At 51.8% G+C, this 22,780-nt stretch overlaps 1 protein-coding gene across 4 annotated transcripts in view; it reads left to right on the forward strand.

Annotated features, from left to right (window-relative positions):
• Positions 1 to 12,276, forward strand: part of COL27A1 (collagen type XXVII alpha 1 chain) — a 134,607-nt gene extending 122,331 nt beyond the window's left edge. For 3 of the 4 annotated variants that reach the window (XM_032865688.1, XM_032865687.1, XM_032865690.1), the window contains 12 exons: positions 2,244 to 2,297; positions 2,797 to 2,859; positions 3,253 to 3,306; positions 3,450 to 3,485; positions 3,615 to 3,632; positions 3,913 to 3,948; positions 4,234 to 4,260; positions 6,878 to 6,943; positions 7,422 to 7,590; positions 8,517 to 8,626; positions 10,481 to 10,699; positions 12,046 to 12,276. In XM_032865688.1, the coding sequence (XP_032721579.1) occupies positions 2,244 to 2,297; positions 2,797 to 2,859; positions 3,253 to 3,306; positions 3,450 to 3,485; positions 3,615 to 3,632; positions 3,913 to 3,948; positions 4,234 to 4,260; positions 6,878 to 6,943; positions 7,422 to 7,590; positions 8,517 to 8,626; positions 10,481 to 10,699; positions 12,046 to 12,192 (999 nt within the window). In that variant the 3' untranslated portion in view covers positions 12,193 to 12,276. The remainder of the gene's footprint in view (positions 1 to 2,243; positions 2,298 to 2,796; positions 2,860 to 3,252; positions 3,307 to 3,449; positions 3,486 to 3,614; positions 3,633 to 3,912; positions 3,949 to 4,233; positions 4,261 to 6,877; positions 6,944 to 7,421; positions 7,591 to 8,516; positions 8,627 to 10,480; positions 10,700 to 12,045) is intronic. The other variant, XM_032865689.1, reaches the window with a different exon arrangement.
• The last annotated feature ends 10,504 nt before the right edge of the window (positions 12,277 to 22,780 follow it).

The raw sequence follows: 22,780 nt of genomic DNA on the forward strand, positions 1-22,780 counted from the left end.
AAGAAGGCATTTGTGAAAAACGGGTGGCCAGTATCATACTTAATAGTGAATGGCTGAATCAGTCAAAGAAGAAACGAGTCAAAGATACTTGTTCTCACTTCTGTTCGACATTGTGCTCGCAGTTCCTGCCGATGCCATCAGGAATGAAAAATAAAGAAAAGGCACTCATATCAAAAAAGAAGTGCGTCTTTCCATTTGTAGATGAAATTATTGTCTAGAGAGAAAATCCAGTGGAATCTACAGTCAAGCTATGAGAGCAAGTGACTCCAGCAAGATGGCGGACAGCAGCACAAAGGAACTGTGTCACTGTACACCAGCCACGATCAGAACCCCAAATCTAAAAAGCAATACTATTTATAACAGCAGAAAAATAGGAAATACGTAGAGATACCTGTGATACTAGGTGTACAAGAAATGTGCATTGAAAAACTGAAAGCATTTCTAAAATATGCTGGGGAAGACCGAGGTCAATGGAGGTGCTGTGTTCACTGGTCAAAGACTAAGTATTGTTCAGATGGCCGTTTTCCTCCAGTTGGTATATGGGTCCAACCCAATCCCAATCCCGATCCCAATCCCATCAGACCTTTCTCGTGGAAAATAAGAAGCTCTGTCTAATTTATTTGGAAATGCAAAAGGTGTAGAATAACCAAAGCAAGTTGAAAAGGGAAAAGTTGGGAGCCTCCTGGTGGTTGATTTCAAGACTTATTATATAGCTACCGTAATCAAGAAGGGAGGGTATTACCATAAATATACTAATAATTGCTCAAAGGAACAGCATAGAGAGTTCAGAAATATATTCACAGGTACATGGATAACTGATTTTTGACAAAGTTGCAAAAACAACTCGGTGGATACAGAAGAGTCTTTTCTAGCAAGGACAATTGGAGACCTTATACCATGTACAAAAGTGAACTCAATCCTAAAATGCTAAAACTTTTAGGAGGAAGCATAGAAGAAAGTCTTGGAGACCTCGGGTTATGCAAAGGTTTCTTAGGCATGACACCACAAGCGTGATCCATTTAAAAAATTGATAAATTGGACTTTATCAAACTTGGAATCTTTTGCTCCTCAAAGGGCAGATGCTGTTAAGAGAAATGACAAGACAAGCCACATACTAGGAGAAAGTGAAAATTATGTATCTAGTAAAGGATTTGTGTCTGGAATACGTAAGGCATGCTCAAAACTCAATAATGAGAAAAGAAGCAGCCCAATAAAGAAATGAGGCAAAAGACTTGAGTAGACATCTCGGAGAAGGTTGTACAGATGGCAAATCAGCACATAAAAGAAACTCAGTATCGGTAGTCATGAGGCAAGCGCTCATTAAAGCCACAATGAGGTACTACTGCACACCTGTTAGAATGGTAAACATTTAATTGTTTCTGAAGATTTTGTTTATCTGAAAGAGAGAGGGCAAAAGTAGGGGGAGGGGCAGAAGGAGACAAGCTGATGCCCCACTGAGCAAGGAGCCCGACACGGGGCTTGATCCCAGGACCCCGAGATCATGACCTGAGCCAAAGGCCGATGCCTCACCAACAGAGCCACCCAGGTGCCCCAGAATGGTAAAAATTTTTAAAGACTGAACAGATCAAGTGTTTTCAAGGATATGGAGCCACTGGAGCTCTCCTCCTCTGCTCACGGGAACGTAAAACGGTACAACCGCTTTGGAAACCTGCTGGGCAGTTACGTTAAACGTTAAGCATATAATCCAGGCCTCCAGAATCGTTCACCCCCGATCACTCCCCGCAGTGACCTCTGTGTGAATATGAGCAAGTTCCTGCCCTCTGCGAGCCTCAGTGTTCTCATCTGTGGACAGGGTGTGTTGTGCCTCCCTGGGCGGAAGTCAGAACCCACATGCGTGGTGATCCCTGCAGAGCCCCTGGCACGTAGAGGCCCACAACAGATAGACTTTGCCATGGGTGGGGAAGAGCCTGCGGGTCCTCTCATTCTCTTCCTTGAAGACCTGGGACAGGAGGTCCTAAGTGTTCTAGAGCCTTCCTCATGGAATCCCTGAGCTGGCCTCCACTGTCTCGTGCGACAGAGGACACACGCCCGTGCCCCCTCGGAGCCCCCTCCGAGCCCAGGCTGACTGGTGTCTAGCGTGTGAGCTGTTTACACTCATCTGATTGCCTGGGGATGGAGTCGGTGATGTCCATGGGAGGAGGCAGGCCCAGGGGGCCTGGGTGATTGGCTGGGCATCGTAGTTCTGGCCCCACTCACCCCACGTCATTCCGCTCTCCCCACAGGGTGACTCTGGTGAGATGGGCTTCCCAGGAATGGCTGGCCTCTTCGGACCCAAGGTACAAATTCCCACTCTGGCCTGCTCCTGTTGGGGTCCCATCCATCCACCTCCTGGTTTGTTTCTCCATGTGCTCGCTCGACAAAGATTTCTTGAGCGCTCACGGTGTGGGCTGGAAAGCCTCCAGAATCAAGCAGGGACATCCTCGGTCCCCAGAACTCACCTTCCAGCGGACCTAGGTTTTAAGCCTGGCTCAGTTTACCTGCTCTGTGCATTAGGCAAGTTACTTTGTATCTCCAAGCCTCAGTTTTGTCAGCTGTAAAATGGGTATGATAACCGTAGAGGGTTATAACCCTGAAGTCAGAGTGGAGGCTTACACCATGCAGCACAGACCCTGCATGCTGGTTCCTGCTTGGTAATTGTGGACATTTGTTACTCTCCCCGGAACCTCTCTTGAAAGGGAGGGCAAAGTGTGGCCAGCCCCCAGGGGTCATGGAGCTGCTGGAGCCCTGACCCAATGGCAGCCCAGACACAGACAGCCCTTCCTCTGCCTCCCACAGGGCCCCCCTGGAGACATTGGCTTGAAAGGCATCCAGGGCCCGCGGGGGCCCCCTGGCTTGATGGTGAGTCCTCTCGTGGTCTGTCCTAGCGGGGACAGTCGCCCAGGCCCAAGGCTGGCCAGCCGTCCGCTGGGTGGACCCCTGCTCTGCTCCTCCTGCTCCTTCCGGCTTGAGCCCCCTCTGCCCACAGCCTCCATCCCCATCGCCATCCCCTTGCTTCTGCCGGTCCTGCCAACTGGGCTGCCATCCGCTCCTTTCACCTGCTCCCCTCTCCCCCCTCATTGCCCCCCAACAAGGCACACAGGAGGGGCCCAGAATGTGCATGGCCGTGCCCCTGCTTGAGGAAGTCTCCCTTCTATCACCATGGGACACTCAGGCTGCCGGCTCCTCTCCTGTCCCTGGGACTCTGTTCCCCAGCCCCTGGAATGAAGACACAAACCTTTGTCTTTCCTTTAGGGAAAGGAAGGCATCATTGGGCCCCTCGGAATCCTGGGACCTTCGGGACGCCCGGTACGTGTCGGGAGCTGGCCGGGAAGACCACAGGGACAAGCTTGTCTCTGTGACCCAGGGCCAGCTCAAGACTCAGTTTCCACATCTTGGAAATAGAACTTCCTCTCTGAGTCCTCTCTTATGGGGCCTGTGATTTATTGCAGGGTCCAAAGGGTGACAAAGGCAGCCGAGGGGACTTGGTGAGTTGAGGGACTGGGGGAGGGCAGTGCTTCGGCGGCGGGTTGGGGAGAGGAGGATTGGGGGAGGGATGGAGGGCAGAGCTCAGCCCGCTTCCCTAACTGTCTCTCTCTGCTTCTATTCTCCTCCAGGGACTGCAAGGTCCGAGGGTGAGTGGGCTGGAGTACGGGGGCTGGTGGGTCGGGGAGTGGGCTGGAGTACGGGGGCTGGTGGGTCGGGGAAGTGGGGCAGGGTGGGCGCTCTGGGCTCCCCTACCCATGCCCACTGAAGTCCTCAGGCGTGTTCTTTCCCTCTGGACCTCAGTCAGCCATCGGTACCCTCTGTACTGAGGGCATCACTGTCTCTGGGTTTGGGTCTGCTCCAGGAGGTCTGCGGTAGGGAAGGTGGAGGGTCTTTGCCCAGGGCCTCACTGTTCTTCTCTTCCTCCAGGGTCCTCCTGGTCCCAGAGGGCGGCCTGGCCCACCGGTAGGTACTTGTGCTCAGTGCCCCTGGAACTCTAGGGCAGGAGGCGGAGCTTGGAGTGAGACCCAGGGCTTTGCAGGCAGATGCTCATCTTGGCCCTGACCTCACAAGCTTCCCCAGACTTCTAGGAGAGCGTAGAGCGGCCCTGGCCGGACTAAGCCTCCAGAAGAGCAGAGACCAATTTTGCACGTCCTCTCGTGCCTGGGTGGCCCCTCCAGGCTCCTGACAGCCCCTGGGACCCCCATACCCAGTCCCTCTCGAATAGTCACTGAGCCTCTTCTTTTGCAGGGTCGGCCAGGGAGCCCTATTCACTTTGTAAGTTGGAGAATGTGCTTTTTTGCCTATTGGGGTAAGGCCTGGGAGGGCGGGAGGCGGTTGGCAGCTGACCTCTTTTCTGGGTCACAATAGCTAGACCCCTAAGCTAGGCCCAGGATTGCCTGTGAACTTTTGTCCTTCCATCTTGGACCCTGGACTTTGCAGCAGCAGAAAGAGCCCAGAGGCAGAGAGTGGGGAATCCTGGTTTTAGGCAGGATGCGCCCCTGACCTTGAACCCGGGAAGCTGCTCCGGTGGCTGGGCTCCTGGTCCTGTCAGCGTCCTTGGTACAGATCAGCTGATTGCTGAGGGTTTAAACAGGTTCTGGTGTCAATTCAAGCTTGGGGGGTGGGTAGGTGTTCCCCATACCAAAGAGTACTTGGGGGACAGCAGCTGGGCACCCTGTAGTTCAACTCAGTTCTGACAGTGTGCACCAGGACGAAGGGTTAGACCCCACGGGTTCCCAATCCCGCAGGACTCCTTCCCCATCCTTGCCCCGCCCAGATGCCAGCTTGTCACCGGCGCCTCTGACCGACTGAGGGTCCCACGCCCCTCACTGGTATGAGGCTACTAGAGCTGCTCTTAGATCAGAGAAAACATTTCACTTACTAGCTTACTGGTTTCTTATAAAAAACACCACCACCTCAGGAGCAGTCAGATGGAAGACAGGCACAGGGCAAGGTGTGAGGCAGGGGCTCTCAGAGCTCCCGAGCCCTCTCCAGGGAGCCGCTCTCCCCAAACCTCATGTGGTCACCGGCTGGGAAGCCCTCCGAATACCAGCCTTTTGGGTTCTCATGGCGGCTTCATTACGTAAGCGTGATGGATGGAATCATTGGCCGTGGCTAAGGGACTCCACCACCATCCCTTCTCCCGCCCTGGGGGTGAGGGGTCCGGACGGAAGATTCCCACCCACCTCTCACAAGGTTGCTTCCCTGGGCAAGCTATCCTTTGGTTACCCAGGGGCTTTCCAAGAGTCACCTTATTAGGGTGACAGAAGACTTTTCTCAGGTTTTAGGAGTTCGGTGCCAGGAAGAAGGTCAAAGACCAAATCTCTTTTTCTTACAAATCACGATATCACAGGGTCTCATCCCCTCAGATTCTGAGTCCAAAGAGGGTCAGACAAGGGAGCAGTCCTCCCTGGTGGGTACCAGCCTGAACGTATGGCCCCTCCTAAGCCTCCTTGCTCAGAGGCCCGTCCCCTGTTACCACTGCCCCTGTTGAGGATTATGGTCAGGCCCTGACAGCGCGTCCCGCCCCTTTTGCCCCCCAGTGGCTGAGGGAAACCCAGCAGGAGCCCTTGGGCCGTGCGCCCCTCGGATTCTCTGCTCTTCTCGTCTCTCAGCTTCTCCCTGTCTGACCCCCCAGCATCATCCATGAAAATGAACGGACAGCCCTGGCCTCGCCTCCACACCCTCCCTAGCCCTTCTCATCACTAAGGAAGCCAGAGGGCTCAGGGAAAGTGAAGAGATCCAGACAAAACCCTTTCCCTCTAAAAAAAAATTAAATAAATAAATTAAAGGAAAATTCGAGGATTTTAAATTTTGTGCACAGTAGCGGACATATTGAATATTTGTGGCAGGCGGACACCGTTAGGCGTGCTCCCTCTGGATTAGCTCACTGATTCCTCTCAAGGTTCTGAGAGTTACTGTCATGCCCATTCTCAGGATACTGACGCAGAGAGCCCGTAAGCACCCTGCCCAGGTCCTGCAGTCACCAAGTAGCAAGGCTGATATTTGAACTTGAGAAATCCCTCTAGCGTCTGGGCTCTGGGCCACTTGGGCTTTACCCAACATCAGAGTCTCCCTGTCACTGTGTTCACAGTAAGACCGCTTCTGGCAAGCCCCGTGCTAGGGCTGGAGGTGCAGGTGTGGGACAGTTACTCAGAGAAAGGGGCCGCCCCCAGCCTGGGGGGCAAGAGCACCAGGAAAGAGTTCCTGCGGAAGCTGGCATCTGTAAGATAAGTAGAGGGCAGGGCTTTTCAACAGCAGCACTTGTGAGCATCTGGGGACCAGATGATTCTTTGGTCCCCTGTGAGTGATCGTAGGATGTTTGGCAGCATCGCTGGCCTCTACCTGCTAGATGTCAGGAGCACCCCCTCCTCCAGCTGTGACAGCCAAGATGTCTCTAGATGTAACCAAATATCCTTTACAGGGCAAGATTGCCCCTGATTGAGAACCTTCAGAATAGTAGATAGACAGATGGAGCAATGGAGGGAAAGAAGAATGCTCCAGGTGATGCAAGCAACACGTGCAAAGGCCCTGTTGTCAGATAGAGCATGGTGCTTAGCAACTTAGCAGTATAATGGTATGTCTGGTGCATAGAACATATGGACTCAAAGGAAGAGAGGCTGGGCCAGAGGCCACAGCCCTCAGGCCAGGTCTTATTAACCACGTGGAGGATTTTGGACTTAATCCTGTGGATGATGAAATTCCTGGAAAAAGGGAGAGAAAAGGTCAGCTCTGACTCTCTTTGTAAGTGGAGGAAGGACAAATAGTTGCACAGAAGGCAGGTGACTTGGCCACTGGGCTAAGACCCTTGGTGTCCTTTTTAGTGAGTCCCAGGGGATCCTGGGGTGGTGGTGGGGGGATAGAATATACACCCTGTCATCTCTTTGCACAGCAGCAAGATGACCTGGGAGCAGCTTTCCAGACGTGGATGGACACACATGGAGCACTGAAAGCAGAGGTACCCTGAGACCGCTGCCCACATGGGATCCCTCCCTAGGGGAGACAGAAGGGACGGCTCTCGAGTGGTCAGTGCCTGCCATGTGGCCTGCCCCCAAGAGTTCCATAGCTCATCGGTTCCCTGAGCTGGACAAGGTTGGCGCTGTGTCGGCTCTCTTAGGATTCGCAGTCCAGGGAGAGGGCAGCCCAGAAGAACCTGCTGACTTCCTCCCATCCTGGGGGTGGTCGGCGGAAAGACCACCTCCACTGGCCCCTTCTGGAGGGATTTGAGGCCACTGCCTCGTGTCCTGTCCCCTCCCATGACAGCCCCCATTCCTGGCTCTCAGTTCCCTTATCTGTCAAGTGGAGGGAGCCCTGTCACGCCTCTAAGAACTCAGGGATATCTCCTCAGTAGCAAGAACTTAGGGCTGTGGAGGCTAAGACCCTTGGGCCGGGCCAAGATCTCAGGGGCTGGTGGCCCCCCTCTCTCTTCACAACAGGGTTACAACCATCCGGACCGGCTGGTGCTGGACCAGGGAGGGGATATCTTTAAAACCTTACACTACCTCAGCAACCTCATCCAGAGCATTAAAATGCCCCTGGGCACCAAAGAGAACCCCGCCCGGGTCTGCCGGGACCTCATGGATTGTGAGCAGAAGATGGTGGATGGTATGAGGGCCTGTGGGGTCTGAAGAGAGGGCTTTCTGCCCCTGGGGGTGGAGCAGGCAGGGCAGGGGAGTTCCAGGAGGGGCTGGGCAGAGGGACTGGTCAAGTCTTGGCTCACTGGGACCAAGTTTCTGTCCTTGGGGAGGCAGAGATGCAAGCAGTCCCTTACCTGCTCAACAGCCACTGAGCCTCACAATATGGCGGACCTTGTGCCTCCTGGAGTGTGGGCAAGTGGTTTTATCCTTTCAGAGCCCACAGATCTGCAAGCTGGGGACAAACATTTCAGGGCAAGGAGACAAGAGCTTTGGCAGAACTAGCACCCAAAGGCCAGGAGGGTACAGGGGCTGGGGGAGGGGGCTGTCATGGATGCCCTGAGAACCAGGATTTCCCCCCTTTCTGCCACACCTCTTCCCTTCACTGACAAGAAGGTGGACCAGCGTCTGGCTGTCCCAGTCTTTCAGCTGTGGGGCCTTTGGCTTCCTCGGAAGCCCTGTGAGGGAACCAGATGCCGGCACAGGTGCCCAGCAAGTGAGGGAGCTGCTTCCCCGTCCTCCCCAGACAAGCCCCTAGGAGGAGCACTAGTCTTGGGGGGGCGTCCATTCAACTAGATGAGCCCTAAATCCTTGGGGCTGGTCATTCAGTCGCTCTCTGGCCTCAACTGTCCCCTCTGTAAAATGGACCCTTGACAATAGCAGCGCAGGCAAGCGCTCAGCTGCGTGGCCCCTCCAGGGGCTCTGCCAGCTGTGAGCTCTGCCCAGAGCCTCCCCTTCCATCTCAGTGGCTCCTGGAATCCTTTTCTGCTCCCTCTCCTGACTTCAGGCCCAACCAGGGCTCAATGGGTCCTGAGGTTCGGGGTCCACCTGCAGAACGGGGCCCTGGGCTCCCCTGCCTCACACACCTGTACCATCCCCCCTCCACGTCACCTGCAGGTACGTACTGGGTGGACCCAAACCTTGGCTGCTCATCCGACACCATCGAAGTTTCCTGCAACTTCACCCGTGGTGGGCAAACGTGTCTCAAGCCCATCACGGCCTCCAAGGTACCTGTCCACACTCCCATCCACTGCCCGCGGGCCCTCTCCACACCCACCCGGCCTTGGGCCACCGCCCACCCTAGTTTCTAACTGAGCCTTGACTGTCCTGCTGCGTGGCTTCTTTGTGATCCTTGGTTTTCTCACCTACAAATCGGGGGCTGAATTGTTCTAAATCCGTGGTTTCTACGCCCTTCCGCAATGCATGATATTAATGGTTTTTGTTTCAAATAGAACTTTCTGCCCCATACCTAAAACATAGTTGGCCAAGCTGGCCAGGCTTGGAGAACCAGGAACCATCCATGCAAACTAAGTCATGGTGCCCAAGGCGGGTATGCAGGTTTAGCTGATGTTCAATGCCTACTTTGCGCGTGCCCGTCTCCGGGATGAGCGCTTGAGGTGGCTTAGGGCCGCTCAACAGCAAACCGGGGTAGCCGGTGGCAGTGGGGCACCCCACAGTGGACTGTAGGTCTGTAGGGATGGCAAGTCCTCCATGTGGGAGGATTTAGGCTCCAGGGAGAGGATTCCCCCTGCCCGTAGGGGAGGCAGGGACCCAGACATCCATCCCATCCCATCAGCCCTCCTGGGGAGGCTCCAGGAGGTGTCTGAGCCTGACTAGGTCAGACCCAGGGTTTGAGAATCTCTGTGTGGGCCCATTGGTCAGCAAGTCTTTCTGGGTTCCTACCATGTACCAGACACTGGGATTCAACAGGAAACACAGTAGCCTCACCAAGGAACACCCACCAGCTAGGTCCATTCCCCCCTGACTCTGACTCTGAGCCAGACCCTCCTGGCAGAGTGGGGAGACCACAGTTGGTACCTGCACGGGTGACCATCCCCATCAGGAACGATGACCACCATTTTATACTGGTCTCAGCCTATACATTTCAAACGTGGCGGCTGGACCAGCCCTTGTGGATCTTACTATGATCACAAGATGCCCCCCACGATGAAGAAACTTGGAAAAAATAAAGATTTGTTACTTACGGGATGTGGAAACTACACAGCACACTGGGGACCACCCAGCCAGGTTGCTGGGGGAGAGAGAGAGAGAGAGAGTGCATGAGCCTGGGGCTCTGCTATTATTGGGGTCCAGGGTCAGGGCCTTAGGGCTTCCCAGGCTCACTCTTAATTGGTGAATTGAAAACATAAGAGTGGGAATTTAAAGCACAGGAAGAGGAAAAAAAAAATGGCCCAAATGCCAAATGGCCAGCATCGGCAATCTTAAAGTTTAAAACAAAGGAGGCTCAGTGCAGGGAGGCAGCTGGGCTCTTCATCTGGCCCGTGGCTGGCAAAGCGTTTATTCGAGATCACAGGCTCTGGGGTGGATGCCTAGGCAATCAAAGCTTCAATCAGGCCCTTGCATCACACAAAGGAAAACCAACCGTCTGAAGCCATGAATCCCGTCCTTGTTTGAGGTCACTGCCATTTCTGACATCTCGGGACTTAGAAAGGGTTGGGGAGGCCACTTCTCATTTCTCCCGCACTTGAAGAGCCTCTCGGTCTTGGGCTAGTTCTTCTTCCTCTCCAGGCTTTGGGATCCCAACCCAGCTCCAGAGACAACCCCCACTCCCGCGTGCCCATGCCCTTGGGGGTGGATCGGGTGACTTAGGACTCCCGTAGGTCTGGCTGTGCACTTAGGCGGCCCTGGGTGCTTTCCCTTCCTCATCAGTCCTTGGCTGTGGACCAGTTTGCACCGACCTCGGTTTCTCTATGTTGTCTCAAGTAGACACACATCTGGGAGCAAAGCAGGGAAACGATTACCGAGAAAGAGCGTCTCCCTGCGCCCACTAGAGAGAGGGGAGGTTTCCGAGAGCCTCCGGTGGCCGACCTGGCCCTTCCTCACCGCTGCGTCTGCTGCAGGTCGAGTTTGCTGTCAGCCGGGTCCAGATGAATTTCCTGCATCTGCTGAGCTCTGAGGTGACACAGCATATCACCATCCACTGCCTTAACATGACCGTGTGGCAGGAGGGCGCTGGGCGGACCCCGGCCAAGCGGGCTGTGCGCTTCCGGGCCTGGAATGGGCAGATCTTCGAAGCAGGGGGTCAGTTCCGGCCAGAAGTACCAATGGATGGCTGCAAGGTAACCTTGGGGCCCCTCATGGGCCCCTCATGTGCAGACAAGTTGAACAGATGCGCTTTTATTATAAAATAGTATGTAACAGTTTAATACATACTGGTATATTACATCAGTATATTAGTATCATCTAGTATATTGTATTAATAAATTTGAGTAAATACATATAATTTTTATCTTTGTGTAATAATTTTATTATAACAGTTTTGTAAAATCACTTGTATTCACCGTCCTCTCTGGGAAACTTCAGAGAGGAGATCTGGCTGATAAAAATTCCATAGGCTGTTAACTTGCAAGCCTTCTTGTTGAAGAATACGTATCGATTCTCTCTGCCTACCCTCCCCGCCCTGCCCAGGCTAATTTCTTCTTTTAACATTTTTGGTTATTTTTTTAAATACCTGAGATTGGGAGGGTTGTTGGTGGAGAGGGAGTCAGAAAGTTGTCCGGAAAACTAGTTTCGCAAGATTAAACAAAACTAGTAATACGCAGTGTGAGTGAAGATGTGGGGAGACCAACAGTCTTGCAGAAAGCTATTTGGAAGAAAACTGGTAGAGGATTTCGGGGTAGTCGTTGTACAAATACAGGGATACCCCAGAGATATTGTGGGTTTGGTTCCAGACAGCTGCAACCACATGAATATTGCAATAAAACAGTCTAAGTTTTTGGTTTCCCAGTGCATGTAGGTGTTACGTTTACATTATACTGTAGTCTATTAAGAGTGCAACAGCATCGTGCCTAAAAAAACAATGTGCATATCTTAATTAAAAAATACATCACCAATCAAAAATGCTATCCATCATCTGAGCTTTCAGTGAGTCATAATCACAGACGACAGGCCGCCAAAACACATGTGAAAATGCTGAAAAAGTTTGAAATGCTGCAAGAATTATAAAAATGTGATGTAGAGATGTAGTGAGCAAACACTGTTGGAACAAGGACACTGATACTTGCTTGATGCAGGATGGCCACTAACCTTCAGTTTGTCAGAAACACAACATCTGGGGAGCTCAGGAAAGCACAGTGCAATGAAACGAGGTATGCCCGCATATCCAGCGTATACGCAGAGCCTCAGAAACGTACGTGTCCTTCCGTCTGGCTGCTTCTAAAATCTGTTCTAGGGGACCGAGGAGAGGAGAAGAGCGTGCACAGAGGTTTAGCGAGAGTGATACTGGTCACAGCATTCCCTACCTGCATAGACAAAGTAGCAGCAGTCTAAGAGGACGAATACAGGTCTTTGATACAGTGAAATGCCATGTGCCTGGTACAAAGGGTGGGAAAGCTGACAGGGACATGTGCACATAGATGACGTGGGTCGTGATAGCTTCACGTGTACCCTTTCCTTCTCCGCTCAGGTCCAGGATGGCCGCTGGCACCAGACGCTTTTCACCTTCCGGACCCAGGACCCCCAGCAGCTGCCCATCGTCAGCGTGGACAACCTCCCTCCTGCCTCCTCAGGGAAGCAGTACCGACTCGAAGTTGGACCTGCGTGCTTCCTCTGACCTCTGACCTCCTGGCTCCTCTAGGCCTCGAGAGGGAGGGAAGAGGAGGAGGAGGCAAAAGGAGGGGACCTAGGGGCACATGGGCCCAGGCCGCTCACCTGCCCGGGGATCCTTGGGTAGGCCTCAGCTGTTGTCTGCCCGGTAGAAGTGGCTGGAAGGGGGCGAGTGGCAGGGGACTGGGTATCCCTGGGACTAACTCAGTGAGCCCAGCTCAGCCCCAAAGACCAACCAAAGAGCCAGCCAGAGCGAACTGGGCCTGCAAGCTGCCTGAGCCCTGCGGCCTGTCTCCCAGCTCTGTGGCCACCCCCTGCCCTCCCGAGCTTCCTGCCCAAAGAGCCCCACGTTCCAGCCAGCTCAAAAGGAGGGGGCATCTCGCCAGCTGGACCCTGCCAGGGAGCTTTGATGTGCAATATTAGAGAGGAGACATGAAAAAGGAGAAAAGGAAAGAAAGAAGTATATATATTTTATTTAAACAAACACAAAGAAGGTGCATTACTATTTTTTCACCTGAGAAAGAGGTGAGAGAAGGAGCAGCCAGAGGGTGGGAAGCAGTGGAGGCCAAGAGGGGGCAGTGCGACACCCAGGGCAGGGGTGGGGGATGCTCATGCTAGCTACCTCCCACTGTGAAATCGATGGTGCTCGTTGTCTCGTAGCGAATGTGATTTTTTTAAGGAACAAAAGAAAACCTATTTAAGATTCTGAAGGTGCTACCGTTTATGCCACAGACTTTGAAGAACCATTTCAATGTGGGTTATTGTCCACATTCTCCTCTCTCCTCCAAATGACAGAGTTTGGAGACTCTAAAAGTGTTCCTAGTATCCCCCTTGTGCTCATCAGGTAATCAACTACGTGTGGGGAGGGGAAGGAAAAAGGAAGGAAAAAAAATGCAAAGCCAAAAAAAAAAAAAAAGAAAAAGGGAAAAAACCAAAAAACAAAAAAACAACCTACCAGAAACAGAAGCAGAAAAGATTTACCTTTTAATTTATGGACTTTGAAATGTTTGTCCTTTTAAGGCAGGGAGAGGCCTGAGCATGAAGGATTTGGCCTTGGCCTGTCACGACCCTAGAGGGAAGTTAGGCTTATCTTGGAAGGTGGGATCTAGACTGGAGAGTCATGGGAGAAGCCTTGACCTTGAAGAAACTGGCTGTAAGGGCGGTGTTGGGTCGGCACTGGCCTTGGAGACAGAATGTCAATTTGGAGCCATCTTATAAGGCCCTGGATCATTCCCTAAGATCCTCCCTTCCAGGAGCTTGTCCCTTCCAAGATATGGCCATCACTCTTGCTTTTCCATCATCGTTAAGTGTAAATGGGGGCTGAGGAGAAAAAGTAATTATGGGGATCTCGGGGTTCAGCATGTTGGGAAGAGTCAGTGTTATCTGAGTTGCCCTCTATCAGAGAACCAGTCAGCACCCAGGTGGGATTTTGAGGTTATTTTAAGTATGGAATTATTTTTCTAGAAGGGGAAATTTTATGTGAACGTCTATTTGTGTCTTTTTTTTTTTTTCCTTCTAAAGTTGTGTCTCTTTGGGAATTGGATTTTATTTTCATTATTTAATACCTCAGTCCGGCCCACCTTCCCCGCCAGACACTTCCGGTTATGCCTCGCCTTCCCACCCCCAGCACAGTCGCTCCCCATGGAAGTGTGTTGCAGCAGCTCGGGCCTCATCTCAGCCCTCGCTTCCCCGCCCACCCCCATCCCCACACCCCGCCAGTCTCCACCTGGCCTCTGTCTTGTTCTTGGGATTTTCTGCTGTCCTTGTTCTTGTCTGTCCACATGTCAGTGTGTTAAAACCCCAGTGGGTTCTGTTACTCCTTTTCCCTTCTGGATTTTAAATAAATATTTAAAACTGAGGCAATGGAATGATGCATCTGTGGCTGTGTGCTTCTTTGAAAAGCCCAGAGGGAGGTTTCTGGCCGGTCTGGAGAGAAACGATGCCCAGAGGATGCTGCTTCCCCCAAAGGAGGTGGGTAGGGGGAGGTACTGGCACCATGGGGTGGGGCGGGGAGATGAACGCTAAAAGTGAGTGGGTCTAGGTTCCATGGCGCATCTGTTTCTTAGAGTTGCTATAACCGTACCACAAACCTAGAGGTTTAAAACAGCAGAAATGCATTTTCTCCTAGTTCGGGAGGCTGGAAGTCTGAAATCCAAGTGGTGGCAGCTCCATGGTCCCTCTGATGCTTCTCGGAGAGGTCCCTCACCTTGGCCAGCTTCTGGCAGCCCCAGGCTTCTCCCGGTGCGGCTCCGTGTTCCCCTCTTTTTATAAGGACACTAGTCCCGCTGGATGAGATCCACCCTAATGAGCCCATCTTGGCTCGATTACGTCTGCAAAGACCCTACTCCCATGTAAGGCCACGTTCACAGGTAATAAGCTTAGGCCTTCGACGTGGCTTTTGGGGGACACAATGCCACCCGTGACACACAGGGAGGAGGTATACCGAGGTTAACAGGAGCCATTCCTTTTTTTTTAAAGTGTAGTAACATATACAGAAGACACCATTCATGACACGAAATATATTCACCCTGTACAACCTGTGCAACCGTCTAGCTCCAGAACATTCTCATCACCCCCAATGGAAATACCTGTGAAGCAGTCACTGTTTGTTCCCCTCTGCCCACGCCCCTGGAAAACCACGACCCTGCCTTCCGACTTTGCCTACTGCGGCTATCTCACATAAAAATAATCCTATTTCAGATTGACGGAATCCTGTTTTGCAGCCGGGAAGTTCAGCCAACTCCGCGTCTTCTCCCCACCACCACCCCAAAAGCTCACAACAGAGGACCCTTCATCCCTTTTTTATGACTCACTAATATTCCACCATATGGTGGTACTGAAAGGGTCCATAGACAAAAGGACGAGACTGATACAAAGCGAAGGCCAAGCAAAGCTTTATTTCGCGCCAAGCATCGGGAATCAAACTGACTGGCCAGGGCCGTCTCTCGCAAAGAGGCGACCCCTCCCAGCCTCACAGACTAACTTTTATAGAGTAAAGGCCATGTGGTCGAGCCTGGCCACACACAGGTGGCCGATTGAATTACAATTCACCCTATAGTAGTTATTTGAACTAGCCTATCACTCTGGTCAGAACTGGCGCCCAAAAGGCAGGGCCCACATTCTTGGGTGGTTAGGGAGGTGCTTTCACTGATAGGACGTCTCCATCTGGCCGGACACGTCCTTGTATCTGGGCTCCGTTATTGGGGCTATTTGGCCGTATTTCACCAGTTCTGTTTCTAAGCGCTTTCCTCTTGCGGGGAAGGGGCAGGTTCAATCTAAGTTTACTGCATAAACAACAAAATGGCTCGCTCTGGCTAAGTAGGCCCTTACAGTACCAATTTTGATTAACCAACCATTCACGCACTGATGGACTTTTGGGTTGTTTCCATCTGGAGACACCTGTGAACAGTGCCTCAACATGAGCGTTTCTTACCTATGAGATTCTTTTTTTTTTTTTTTTAAGATTTTATTTATTTGACAGAGAGAGACAGTGAGAGAGGGAACACAAAGCAGGAGAAGTGGGAGAGGGAGAAGCAGGCTTTCCGCCAAGGAGAGAGCCCTATGTGGGGCTCAATCCCAGGACCCTGGGATCATGACCTGAGCTGAAGGCAGACACTTAACGACTGAGCCACCCAGGCGCCCCAAGATTCTTGCGAGAGACCACGACAGCACCTGTCTTGGAGGGAGTGAGAGATAGTTAGCCAGATTTAGCAAGTACCTATACAGGGCCATGCAGATAAATTTCAATTTCAGACACACAATGGCTATTTTTTTTTTTTTTTTTTTTTTTTTTTTTAGTGTAGGTATGCCTCCATGCGATACCTGGGACATATTAGGACATATTTATACCTGCCGAATCTGGAATGTGTATCTCCTGGCCTTTGGTTTAGAGTTCTTCCTTTCTGAGCTTGGTCCTCCCACCCCGGGATCTTGAATAAACCAGAGGTTTGCTGCCCTTCTCCCGGAGGACAAAGAACAAATCATAGGCACTTGTGTTCAGAGCCAGAATTGTATTTAATTTGAAAGCTTTGCTATAAGTTTCCAGGCTTTCCAGGTCATCATTGCCCATGCAGTTGGGCCTCTCCCTGGCCCCTGTCCCAGGTGTTGCTCCTCTGCTGTGGCTCGAAGAGCCCTGTCTGCAGACCCCAGAACCCGTGGTCCAGAAGGGCTTAGAGATTCCCTTATCCCAGATACAACTGTCATTTTATGTGGAGTGTAGCTAAACCTCTGGGAAGCACCCGACCTCACCTGCCGAGGCCAGGGCAAAGCCTTGATTCAAACCCAAGACTGCTTACAGGTGGGGCTCAGCGTGGCCCCTGGGATTAGCAGAGCCAGAAGCATCTGGGAATTGGGTACGAATGCACGTTTTTGGCCCCAGTCCAAACCTGAATCACAGACTCCCAGGTCAAGGCCCAGTGGTCAAAGTAGTATTAAGTCTTCCTGGAGATTGAAATGCATATGCTCAAGTCCCAAGAACGGGGCCCTCCGCTCTTTCCTACAGCTGGAAAACAAGGTTTCCAAAACTGGCAGGAGAAGGGGTGGGAAGCCTTGGAAATGAGATAAGAACGTTCTTTTCATTTCTTTGAAAATGATTCCAAAATGAAACTTGAGACAGCATGGCCTGCTTCGACAGACTCATTTCCTGAGGCCTACCCTATCCTGTCACCCCCCACAGGGAGTCTGCCCCACTGTTGGATCACACTTCCAGATGGGACAGTCCAGTCACTCGGACATCTGTTGTCCCTGATGGGAGCTCCGTGAGGGCAGGGGAGGCTTCTTGTCCTCCACTGTAGTCACAGAGTACAGCACATTGGAGGCACCTAACTTGTTCAACAAGGCTCGCTGGGTCATTTCTGTGACACGCACATCTCAGCAGCCCCTTCTGTCTGCCGAGCCTTCTGTGAGCACCGGAGTCCCAGGGACAGGTCTGACAGGGTATCTGAGGGGCTCTGCGTCTGATGGAGGCAGCCGGAGGAGTAGGACCTTGCATGGTTAAGGGTTAGGAAAGTGGGACCAAGAGGCCACACTGGGGGGACTGCGGGCACAGGGAACAAAAGGAGAGTGTGGCTGATGTAGTCTCAACAAAGGAGGGTAGTTGTGGGGGGACACTCTGTATTAGCCAGGGTCTCCAGAGAAACGGAACCAATGGGATGTGTGTGTGTGTGTGTGTGTGTGTGTGTGTGTGAGTGTGTGTGTAAAGAGATTTATTATAAGGAATTGGCTCATGTGATTGTGATTGCTGGCAAGGCCCAAGATTTGCAGAGTGAGCTGGCCCATTCAAGACCCAGGAGAGCAGAGGGTATCATTCCTGTGTAGGCTCTACACAGAGCCTGGCAGCCTGGAGAGCTGGGAAAAAGCAAGAAGAACCCATGTTTCAGTTCATGCCAAAGGCAGAAAAAGACTGAGGCCTGTCCCAACCAGTCAGGCAGGAGGAATTCTCTCTTAGACTTTTAACTCTCTTCAGGCCTTCGACAGATTAGACGAGGCCCACCCACATGTGGTTGGGGAGAAGCCATCTGTTTTACTCAGGTTATCTATTCAAATGTTAGTCTCATCTAAACACACCCTCACAGCTACGCCCAGCATGTTTGACTAAATTTCCGGGTACCCCATGGCTCAGTTAACTCGACACATTAGATTAACCATCCCAAGCTGAGGCTCTTGGTGACAGAGGATGCATGACGGTTTGCCAGGTGAGGACGGACACCGGGAGGAGAGAGAGCAGCACCTGCCAAGGCTGGGAAGTACAGGTAGCACTGCCTATTCGGGTTAACAGCATACTCACTGTTCAAAATGGTGCTACAGGGTAGGAGGTGGGGAGCCCCGGGGTCCTGGGCTGGGTATAGAACAAGCTGCTGGTAATACAGGAGAGCAGGGTTGGGCTTGGCTGGCAGATCTGGGTTTGAGCTGGAGCTGTCCAGGAGGCAACTGGCTGGGCTGGAGGACAGGAAAGAGGTCTGTGCCACGGTCAGAACTGCAAGGGGGTCAGCAGCCTCTGGGGGCTCTGAGGTCCCAGAGCAGGGGAGAGAGTCAAAAGGAAGGGCCAGAGGGGAAGAGGAGGATGGTTATGTGAAGACCGTGACACTCACGATTCCCAGTTGGCATTCCAGGAGGACTTTTGGGAGGTGGCCAGTGAGGCCCCTGACCCTGGGCCAGCTCCTTCCCAGCAGGGGCAGGTAGAACTTGTTAGGAACCAGAATGCAGCTCTTTGGGGGCGGGAAGCCGCTGCGGTTCCCAGTCTCCCGTTTCACAACTAAGTGTCAGGAAACAGCCAGAGTAGACTTCCCAGTGGGGCCATCCTGTGTTTGCTCTATCCACAATGAATCAAGCCACCGCTGTGGACAGTCACTTTCCACCAATGACCAGCTGCCCCGTGCTGGGAAAAGGACGGAAGGGCAAGCAAGAAGGGGAGAGGCTGGCAGGTGGATTCCAGTCCCAGCTTCCTGACCGGGACATGGTCTTGGGTGAGTCATTCCTTCTCTCTGGGCCTCAGTTTCTCCCTCTGCACAACGGGGTGCTAAGCCCCTCCCTGCTTGCTACCACAGTCCGAGCTATTGTTCTGAAATAGCAGGGGAATCGTCTGACATGGAATGGTATGCAACCGCTCTATAAAGAAGCAGTTTCCTGTAGTTGAACCCAATACGTAGCACCTTTCCAAATAATCGCAGCTACGGGGTCTTGCACACTTACTGTGAGCAGGAGCTCTGTTGGGATGTGATACGTTTTCATCTCACCGCAACCCTCTTGAGACACATGTTACTACGCGGCTCTTCGGATGAGGGAATTCAAGTCCAAAGAGGTTATGTAAGTTGGCCAAGATCACAAAACAGGATTTGAACAAGACCAAATCTTTTTGAGTGTTTCCTCAGCCCAGACACAAGGTTCCTGATTAGGATCTTTGGCTCTGCCAATGTATTTTCGTGGCTGTCCATGCCGAAGACCACAAATGAGTCGTCAGACACAGAGCTCAGTCCTGGCCTTGGCGGGGAAACACGTATCCAGTGGCTTTCTCGGAAGACAGATCCTTCTGAATGGGTACAGTCCCCTGATGATCTAAACCTCACCTTTCCCCTGACCTCTCTTACCTATTTGTTTCCTTACCCAACCAATGGGGAAAGTATCCTGTTTTCTCCAACCTCCTATCGGCCTGTTTTTGCACTTTAATGTCTTTAGATGTGGGATGTAACCCACCATTATGGAACTGTACGTGTAATGCAGGAGTCTGTTTTTTCTCCCATCCCAGCCTGACATTAAACCGATGGTGATGGTTTTTACGGCTAATATACAAGTGTGTTTCATTTAACGAAACACACTTGTGTATTAGCCATATACACAATTTACACACTAACTGATTTAATCCCCTTAACAACCAGATAAAGAAGCTACTCTCTGTATCCCCATTTTACAGATGGGAAAATTGAGGCACAGAGGAGGTGAGTAAGTTGCCCAGGGTCACAAGCTAGCAGGTGGTCGAGCCAGGACACTACTTTACCACCATCCTGCATGACCCTGATTGCTTTTCATTTTATTTCCTGCCAAACTTCTCTTGGCATTGGGCCTGGGCCAGTTGGAGGGGCGGGCAGGGAGGGTGTCCAGATGCTCGTCCCACAGAGGTACTAAGGCATCCCTGAAATATAGGAAGATAGAGAAAACGGTACTGCATCGGGTGGTGGGTGGTGCTGGGTGCACTTGAAGGAGCAACTCAGAGAGCCTCTTGGGAGGAGACGAAGACCTCCAGGGGCACCTGAGTGACAGCGAGGACCCCTCCTTCCTTCTGAGTGGCGCTCCATTTACTCACTGCAAGAGAAATCATTCATTTCTCTCTACGCTACTCAGCACACACAGGGCCACCGAGTGTGATTCAAGGACAGGGCGCAAGAGGGAAGAGTTGTTGGCCTGGGGCCTGACCAGCGTTGGTTGTGAAGAAGGAGGTTTAGGGCTGTGGGTCACTCTTGCGCCAGTACCGGGCACCAGATCCCCAGTGACAGGCGGGCTTCTCTGTTATTTAATAAACTTTTTGTGTGTGTGCATGGACGTGTGCATGGATGTGTGTGTGTGTGTGTGTGCGCGTGTGTGGTATGGGACATCCTCTAAAGCTCTGAGCAGAAGCCCCATGGCCCAGGGTAACGGGGTGCTCTCCATGTAACAGTCAGCTACCCCCTGAGAGAAGCAGTGTCTCCAGTCTGTCCCCAGTCGCATCATCTCACACTGGGACCACTGGGACAGCACCTGGCTCCTCTCCCAAGCCAGTCCCCTACCCTGATCCCCCAGTCTTCCCCGCCCAGACAGACAGACCTTTCTAAAGAGCAAATCGACTACTCATCTCCCACCTCGCTTAAAACCTTCCCATTTCTCCTGATCCCTGCGGGGTCCAGGGCAGACTCCCCAGCCCGGCTCCTATGCCCTGCAGGCTCGGTTCCCCGCCAACCTCTCCAGCATCGACCCCGTCACTCCCACGCCATCCCACTGCCAGCCACTCGGACCCCAGGTCCTCCACACGCCCCACGCTCTCTGCCCTCCACTCTTCCCTGCCGACGAACTCCGCTCCTCTTCTCAAGACACAAATTAGGGCAATGCCCATCCAAAACACCAAGTGAGCTGGCAAAAAAAAAGAACAAAGAGAAAGGAAATCCCACTTCTGACAAGGATGTGGAGGAGGGGACTCATCTGTGTGTCGCCAAATTGACCCCACATTAGACAGTGTTCGTGTTCTTGATTTGTCATGTGTTTTGTCATCTCTCTTTGGAGAGAGAGTTTTTTTTTTTTTAATCAGCTTAATTGAGGTGTAATTGGCATACAATAAAACACACACATTTTAGGTTCAGGGTTCAGTGAGTTTTCACAAATGTACCACATGTAACCACCCGTGCGGTGGAAATGGGGCATACGGCCACGGACTTCAGAAAGTGCTCTTCCAACCTCTTGCCCTCAGACTGCCCTCCTTGCCTAGGCAACCACTGGCCTGACTTCTGCCATTCTAGATCCATTTGGGGGGTTCGAGAACATTCTGTACCTGGAACCAAACAGTATGTGCTTATGAACCAAATAGTCTGCTTTTTTTGTTCAGCAGAATGTTTTAGAGATTCATGGCTGTTGTCTTATATGCCAGTAGTTAGTTCCTTTTGATTGCTACGTAATATTCCCTGTATGAAACTGTTACAATGTGTCTTTCCGTTTTCCTGATGACTGGCATTTGAACTGTTTCTAGTTTTTGGCTATTTCGAATAACATCGTAGTCTTGTCTGTGACATGTTTTTCTCTCTCTTGAATGGTAGGGTATGGTAGAAAGGGATTCGGTCACTTTCTGACACGTGGCATTCCAAGGAAACATCACCATATGAAATGCTAGAGGCAATTCTCTATTAAGCTGGAAAAAAATAAAATGCTATGGATATAAAGAGAGGGCATCATTAAGTACAGGGAACCTAGGAAGAGAACGACAGGGGTGTGCGTCCATTAAAATTATAACCACTAACTACACAGAAACATGGAAAATGACTCAAAATATATGAAATGAACAGGAATACAAAACTGTAACATAACATAAGAAGGCTTTTGGGAAGTATTTGTTCCTAGGGCTAAAGATCTGACCCGGTCAGGCAGAAACGCTCGTGGACTGTGGATGCGCGCATCTGGCGTGCTGGGCACTGTCGGGGCCTGGAACCTCCTGGTGACGACAGAGGCCACCTCCTGTTCCACGGCAGAGGGTGGAGACCACACGTGCATCATTTCTTGTTTTAGATGTTGGGAGCTAGTTCATGTAACACCATATTTACTGGAAATAGACGTGTAACTTGGACACCTCCTCCTTTTAGAAGGATCCCTGCCTCTGAGGCTGGGTTGGCAGCCCTCCTCCCCCAGTGGACTTTTGTTCCCCCATGGTTGTTATCACACTCAGCTGGAATGGAATCAGTGGTTTGCCTTCATGCCCTCACACCTGCCCCAGAGCCCTTCCTCATCACCCACCCCCACCTCACCTAGCCTGGGAACTGTCTGAATCACTTTCAGCATTTGATTTGTGGTTGGCTTTCACTCTGGATGCTCAGGGAGACACAAATTAGGTAAAAAACCTAAGAACTTCTAAAACAAGACAAAACAGGGCCAAGTGAGTGGCTCAGTCAGTAAAGCGTCTGCTTTGGGCTCAGGTCGTGATCTCAGGGTCCTGGGATGGAGCCCCATATCAGGCTCCCTGCTCAGCAGAGAGCCTGCTTCTCCCTCTCCCTCTGCCCCTCCCACCTGCTCTGTCTCTTCTGCTCTATCTCAAATAAATAAACAATCTTTAAAACAAAACAAAATGAAAAAAAAAAAAAACACCTCTTAGCTTGCTTAGAGGTCCCTCCGTTGAAATCTACACGTTTAATGATACCACTCTAGCCCACACCCGCCTTGGCTTTGAACAGCCTGACCTTGGGGCCCTGTAACCCTTCAGGTCAGGGTTCTGAATTAGACCCAGGCTTGGAGGCTTTAGCTACAGCGGGCTTTGGGGGAGGGAGGGAAGGATCTGTGCAAAGCATTTCACAAGAGCTCATGGATTGTGTCACCATGGGGCTCCAGGGCTCCTCCCACAGCTCATTATAAAAGTCACTCTACCCTCC

This window comes from Lontra canadensis, unplaced genomic scaffold, assembly GCF_010015895.1.
Source record: "Lontra canadensis isolate GAN:19392208 unplaced genomic scaffold, GSC_riverotter_1.0 scaffold30, whole genome shotgun sequence".
Classification (NCBI taxonomy): Eukaryota; Metazoa; Chordata; class Mammalia; order Carnivora; family Mustelidae; genus Lontra; species Lontra canadensis.